Source organism: Zeus faber (genome assembly GCF_960531495.2).
Source record: "Zeus faber genome assembly, chromosome: 6".
Lineage (NCBI taxonomy): Eukaryota > Metazoa > Chordata > Actinopteri > Zeiformes > Zeidae > Zeus > Zeus faber.
Window position 1 is genome coordinate 26,555,904 of NC_137201.1, and position 7,539 is coordinate 26,563,442.

Here is a 7,539-nt window from a genome sequence, read left to right on the forward strand (position 1 = left end):
CTTAAAGGGGAGCCGGGCTTAGAAGACGAGGGTTAACATGTGAGAGACGCCTCGGCTTCACCGGAGGAAAAGTGACACGTGAAGCACGACACGTACAGGATGTATGTCACACTCGCTGCGTACGATCGGGCACGGCAGCATTCAGGGGACACAGCGGCTTTTTTGGGGAACAGCTGACCTTTGCACTCTTTACTATTTGTTGTTGAAGTAAATCCACGAGCGACTAAAAGCATCTTGGGCTTTTGCACAGTTAAAGGGTATTTTCATGCAAATCCTACCAAATGCGAATGACATGCAACTCAGAAGTATTGGCAAATATTTATTAAAGTACATGTGACAAAGTAATACATACATGATATCAAATATATGAATAACGGGAAACAAATATAAAGTATACTAGTACTATATAATTTTTGGGAAACGAAAGAGGGAGAAAGAGAGAGAGATAGCGAGACTTTTTGATGAGAGAGAGAGCAAGAGAGATAGAGAGAGAGAGAAATAACATCTAGACTTTCACTTATCATCAAAATAAGAGAATAAATATCTTGCCGTTTGAAAAGGTATTTCTTTGCTCGGAGAAAGAGGGCAGAACACAGGGATCTCTGCGATGCTGGGAAATAATGATTCTTAGCAAAGCCACAACTGAGCATCCACCAACGATCCCCTCTGCCTGTCTCGAAGCAAAATATCTTTTACAAGTTTGGATTAAAAAAAAAAGAAAAAAAATATATATATACGTATAACAATCATCTTCCATCTTTCAAGTTTTCCTCATAAAGTTCAAATGTCATCCACAGTAGAAAAGAAACATAACGTAACAGAATTGTCAGAATGTTGCGTTCAACACCGTGTCATGTGCTACAGGTTACATATCTACACAGCAGTAGGACCACCCAGTGGCACCGGTAGACGACTTCACCAACATGCATAAGCAGCATCGTATCAGGAACGTACATCAATATTAGTACTTATCGAGCAGAAATAAACGCACGTTGTTTTTATGATGGCGGCGGATAGACACACGCACACGCGCGCACACACACACACACACACACACACACACACACACACACACACACACACACAGACACACACAAAGGCAGACTTGCTTAACAGTCAAGTTTGGTTCGGTTCGGTTTCGCTTGGCCTCGATGTGAAGCGTTGTCCGGGCAGGACCAGGGCCGCAGGCGTGTGCTGCCAGGAAGGTGGGCGTCTGGTAATTAGAGCTTGTTAGTGGAGATGTCTTTCAGTCAGCTCTGCCATGGGTTCCCTGGCCAAAACCCCAGAGACATGTTCCCCATTGGATTTTGGATTGATGCAGAACATGAGCTATGCGTAGAAGAAAGACTAATTGGGATGTTTTTTTTAAACGATCATTAAAACCTGTTACTTTTACAGCTTTTCAATCATTTCACATTTTACAAAATGTTCAAATCTCTCATGGCGTCAACCACAGCCCTCGATTGTGGATCTGACTGACACCCAATGGGGAAGCACGCCGGAGTTCTGTTGAGGAAACCGCCAACTTTGAATTGCTAAGGTTGCGCTACAACCGGACTGGCTCTCTCCTCACTGGGTGGAGTCAGAGTCACTGGAGTCGAGGCTCGCCTGGGCGGGCGCGGCGGTGCGGCCGTGGCGGGTGGCCGGGGTGTGCAGGGTTTGGGTGCTCCGTCGCAGGTTCTCCAGGGACTGCAGGAAGGAACGGCGGGCCCTCTCCTCCTCCATGGGCGAAGAGCCCTCCTCCTCCACCTCGGCGATCTCGGCAAACGTCACCGGCTGGGTCTTGAAGCGGGCCTCGCGGGGTCGCCGGGAGCGGCTCTTGCCCCTGGCCGGGCCCTTGGGGACGGGCAGCTGCTGGGGGAACTCCTCCATGGCGGAGGACAGAAGGTGCGCCGGCAGGATGTGGAAGCCGGAGGCCTCCATGGGCATCTGACGCACGGCGGCCATGGATGGACGGATGTGGAATTGAGCTGAAGTGGCCGTTTCAAAGCGGCTCGGCAGTTCAGCCGTGACAACCGCGGCCGAAATGAGGTGATTTGCCGCTCCGCACACACTGACGTTCTCCTTCCCTGTGCGTTTCCCTTGCACTTTTTTTCTGGCCGTCTCGTAATGTAAGTCCTTGCGTCAACGAGACCACAAAGAAGGGCTCCTCCCAATGTCAACCCCGGACAACAAGTCCACAAAATTTCTCAAAAGCCCAGGAAGAAGACGAGCAGCCAGTCGCCAAAGTGCAGAGCGGAAGAGGGTCCGGTTTTCTCAGTCTGCTCTTCTCACAACGTGACCCTGATTTTCAACTCTGTGATCAACACCCCCCCTCTCTCTTATTCCTCTCTATCTCTCTCTCTATTTCTCTCTCTCTCCCTCTCGTTCCCGGTTCTGTGCGTACGTCAGTCGGCTGGATCCAATGCCGCTGACAGCGATGGCACACTCTTTTATAGAAACTCACGACCCACTCAGCCACACACACTATCTCTCCTCTGGCTCTGACTCGCCTCCTTTCTCAGGTCCCTCCCACACCGCCTCCCCTCCCTCCTCCCACCCCTCCCTCCTCACCTCTCAGTCATGGTTCCGGCTCCCATGGCAGCCACCCAATGAGAGTCAGACCCCAAAAATAAACACATGAGGAGAGCAGGCTGGGATTCACAGAGATTTACAGAATACCCCAAAAAAGACTGAAGGAGAGAGAAAGATAGAGAGAAAGAGAGAGGGGGGGTAGAGAGAAAGAAAGAGGGGGGATAGAGAGGGAGGGAGGAGAGAAATTTAGAGAGAGAGGGAGAAAGAGAGAGAGAGAGAAGAAGAGAGGGAGAGCGAGAGAGTGAGAGAGAGCAAGGGGGAGCGAGAGGGGGGGGGGGGGGGATGACGCTGAGTTAAAATGGTCGTAAGGGGCAATGAGTGAGAAGAGGGAATAAAAATAAAAGCAATTTGAGGCAAACTCCAGAGACAGTCTGATGCATTTGTACGTTCACAGCAAACAGTCTACTCCTTTCCTAAAAATCAAGTCGGTTGATAAAATTAGCACGAAAATAATATGAGTTATTAATTGTAGGAGCATTTTTCTTTTCTTTTATACAGTGCAGTCACATCTATTTATTATTAATTCTGTCGGCCTATATCTAAATTCTAATTTACCCACAATATGGACAATACAGTGACATCTAATCTAATCATCTAATCAATACAGGTTGATCCATTAACTGAGGGAGTGGTGTGTTTGTGTGTGTGTGTGTGTGTGCGTGTGTGGGTGTGTCTGACAGCTCTGCTTGCAGTCCAAATTCATCCACATACTGTATCAACAAAACGTGTTTGTGCTTTATGCAACCAGCCACCATCTCGTCTTCAGCATTCAAACCACACGTGCGCACGCACACACACACATACACACACACTCTCTCTCTCTCTCTGACACAATGGTAGTCGTTTAATGATTGTACAGTCTAGTAAAACCTCTCTTACTGATAGAACTGACATTGATAGAACATGATGTAAAGAAAGACATCATGTGTAATGCAGGTCCTGCATGACCCTGCTCTGTGGCAACATCCAAAAAGGTGAGTGATGATCACACGCGTGGGCCTCTCACCCCAATCAGACATGGTCAATATCACTGTGGTCAAGGCAACGCGTGCACACAAACAACTCCAGTGTCACCCCCAGTCAGTATATCATGTTAATCATGTATCACCATCACCAGGTGTAACTTTATACCTGAAATGATCATGTTATCAGGTTTATTTTAAACACGCTAGAGAAAGGTTATATACCTTGTTGACAACAGATATAAACTCGGATTATCACATGCCGCCGCCAGCGGAGGCACAGTGGTCGTGCTGCACATACATGGGTGCCGGGGTGACATGTTTTCACAGGGTGGACTCGGCAGGCTTCCCCTTTGCCACGATTACGGGGAGTGACCGAGCATTCCGTCACGCATTCCGAGGACGACACATCACAAGGACGATATTCAGACTGAGCTACACGCTGGTGTTCAACCTTTCTATCAGCTGCCAAGTAAAGCAGACGTATGTAAAAGGTGAAGTTCATCTCCTCTATCGCCTGTTCTACAGATACACACATTTACATGTTGGTATCCAGTTTCTTTATTACTTATCATACACACATACTTGAGGTGGAAAGTCCACACACACGCACACACACGCAAAGACTTCAGACACGACATACTGTATAGTGATATGCATTTTTTATTTTAGTCACATCCCCTTTTAGCTCCCCGCCAAGATGTAGGCCGTTCTGTTTATAGGTGTGATTTAACTCAAAATTTTAAGCATATTTGTCAATAAATGTAAAACAGTTCACCACACAAGATACCATTCTTTTGAATAGCCATGCGTAATCATTTTGCCAATATCATTCTAGTGCATTTTTAGTTCTGAGTTATTTTGTGATCTTGTTTCATTTTATAATTGTGCATGCTGAATTATATCCATATATGTTATATACAGCGGTGGAAAAGTAATCGAAAGCCACACTTGACCTGCTACACCATCAGTCGTAGCAGGTAAAGGTGCAGGAGGTGGAGGTGCAGGTGCAGGTGTAGGTTGACAGGTGGGGCAGCTTCACCGCTGGAGGAGGGCGTCGCTGTGGTGGTCGCTCGCCGATGCGCTGCCCTAGTTGTGGCTCTTTGGGACACGCCAGTGCCGGTTCAGTAGGTACGCTGCTAAAACTAAACCTAACACAGGCAGGGTTGCCAGGTCTCATGACAAACCCACACTTCCCCCAACCCGCGGGAAAACCGCAGACCTGGCAACTCTGAGCACGGCCGCAGAGTGTTTGTTTACACTCAGCTCGCTGCTGGATATGACCCTTGATTCACTAACTTTACCTTTGTGATAACTGATGTGATAACTGGCTCCACTGACATCATTGGATCCCAGTTTTTCAGTTGTTCAGGGGAAATGTATTGGAGTAAAAGTTAACTTTCTTTGGTCAAAATGTAACTAAGTAAAAGAAAAAGTAGACAGAAATATAATTACTCAAGTAAAATACAGATACTCCCAAAAATACTTAAGTACAGTAACACAGTATTTGTACTTTGTTACTTCACACCACTGGATATATATGCTTATATAATTAATGTAAACCACGTTCTTTTGAATTCTGATAATTATTCTTGCGTTGTGTATAGTTTAATGTAAGTGTCAAGGGTTACTGTGAAGTAGTTACAAAGCTGAGGAGGGAAGGGAGAGAAAGTAATTTCATTTTGAGGTGGGATTGGACTATTTCGAATGCAATATGCTCATGGAGGCTGAAGCAATATTTTAATCCATGGTGGTAGTCTATGGTCACATGACCACAGCCACAATCAGAAGCCTTTTGGGGTTAATAACTATGGAGCCCATCAGCTGTTCTTTTTCCTGGTGAAGATCGTCCTTACGCATGCAACACGCAGACAGCACAAGCGGTGTTTATCTGCCCTTGTGGTGGGAATGAGGGGAAAACCATTTGTTTCACGCAGACAGCAAACGATCACGTTCTAATGAACAAAATAATAAACAAAAAATAAATAAATAAAGTCACAAACCACCCTGTAGACTAGAATTGACCTACAAGTCACGTCTGACATTCCTGCTCTGGAACGACCTCTGTGCACTAAAATGATTATTTCTGTGAAATATTCTTGCATACAAGTGTATGTGTAAAAGGAAAACAACCCTTTTAACATTCCTTGTATCCGACTTTATCCTATTACACCATATTGGAACCTGTCTTTTATTTTCCTACCCGTTGTACCCATCCAGTCAGCCTCCAACAGCTGATGGCATCTGAGGGTGAATCTTCCCAATGAGGAGCCCGGGCAGAAGCAGTGGCAGCTGGGTAATAATCCTCCAGGCTTCCTCCGTGGCCTGGAAATAGACTTGCTTTCAGCTTCCCTTTCAGTTCTCTCCTTGATCATCCTCCCTCTGATTAAGACCAGCCTTTCCAGCTCTATAGATAAGAGGGACAATGGATGGGAAATAGGAGATGTCGGTGGAGACGGGGCGTTGCGCAACTAACTGGGCTTAGACAAACTTTTTAAATCTGACCTTGAGACCTTTCCCTCTGGATGTGCCTTTAAAACAATGTGGTGTGAGTTTGCGTCTCTAATAATGGAGGACGACATGTCCTTCATATTCAAAACAAATTCCAAACACTCCCCGCCCCCTGCTCCTTCTCCTGGACCTCCGTGTTGCACCTAAAATATCATCGTTCCAGTCCAGAGCGCTATTTGGAGGGACTGATCTATGTGAAATACAGGAAGGGCTTGGATAAGGAGCTCGGGTGTCGATTGCGGAAAACTACCCTGCGATTTTCAGGAATCAAGCCTTGACTAACATTTCCACGATAGGACAGTCATTTTCTCTTGCCGATTCCAGTACGTCGTGAATGCCTTTTTTTTTTTTTTTTCCTTCCAATGGATGCAACGCAAATTGGGCTGCATCGAGCCAGAACCGAGCTCTGCCTTCTTGCGGTGATATGGAAGTGTTGACTGTGTGTGTGTGTGTTCCTTACCTTGATATGCTGTAAATCCATATTCTGCCACTGTTCTACAAAACCTCCATATCGATTTGAGTCCAAATTGAACCAATTCATAGTGCTTGAATTTAGAATTTAGTAGATGCAGAAATATAAAATAACAATATCATTATTTACAATGATTTTTTAGATAAATCAGAAATAATGGAGATTGATATCCACAAAGCCACTTTCACCCCATTTAACTTCCTGCTTCCGGCGTGCTCTCACTATTTTAGGTGAGGACAAGTAGAGAAAGTCCTGGTACTGTATGGAATAATGGAGCATAATAACACATTTATATTCTTACCAGCTGTGGAGCAAGAGCTCATTATGGATGGCTGGTGCTGGTTAGTAGAATGGAATACCACAAAGACCACAAAGATTACAAACCAAAAATTTGCGATAAAAAAAGGCAATAAATAATGAAGAAATGCATTCAGGCAGTTGACTGTCAGGCTTCGATGCAAACATCATTTGCTGTGTTTTTTAATTACAGCCAGAACTGGCTACGCCAAAATCTATGTTGTCAGCCAGCAACATGGAGCTTTTGCAAACAGAACTTTCTTTGGCACCCCCAACCCCCAAATATGCTGGTTTATTTGTTTGGTTACAAATAAACCAACAAACCTTAAACTTGAACACGAATGATACAGTATCTGCAATCCAGACCCAGTATTCTCCAACAACAAAACCAGAGGTTATAGTTCCACTCGTTCACCTTATTTCTTATGAAAGTTATTTAAATAGCATGATTGTAATGTATGTTCCTGTTTGCTTCAGAAAACCTTACTACAATTACAAGTTTTAATTGGTGCCACTCTCTGGAAATCGACCCCCATTGTGCTTAAGCTGCAGCTCCACACTGCAGCTCCATCTGTCCAACCAATCGCCACTAGCCCGTAGAAGAGCTTAAAAATGGCAACAAATCCATTCATAATACACTGGCCTGAGGTCACGTGCCATTCACTGTCACTCTTTACTCATGGCCAATGGTAACATTAGACCATGCTGTCACATATGGTGTCA

General features: G+C 45.3%; 1 protein-coding gene across 1 annotated transcript; it reads right to left on the reverse strand.

The window, feature by feature from the left end:
- Window positions 1-306: 306 nt before the first annotated feature.
- Window positions 307-2,392, reverse strand: cUnh11orf96 (chromosome Un C11orf96 homolog). The gene has a single exon (XM_080001977.1). It carries the CDS (start codon window positions 1,945-1,947, stop codon window positions 1,570-1,572), a length of 378 nt encoding a protein of 125 aa, XP_079858103.1. The 5' UTR covers window positions 1,948-2,392; the 3' UTR covers window positions 307-1,569.
- Between the last annotated feature and the right edge of the window lie 5,147 nt (window positions 2,393-7,539).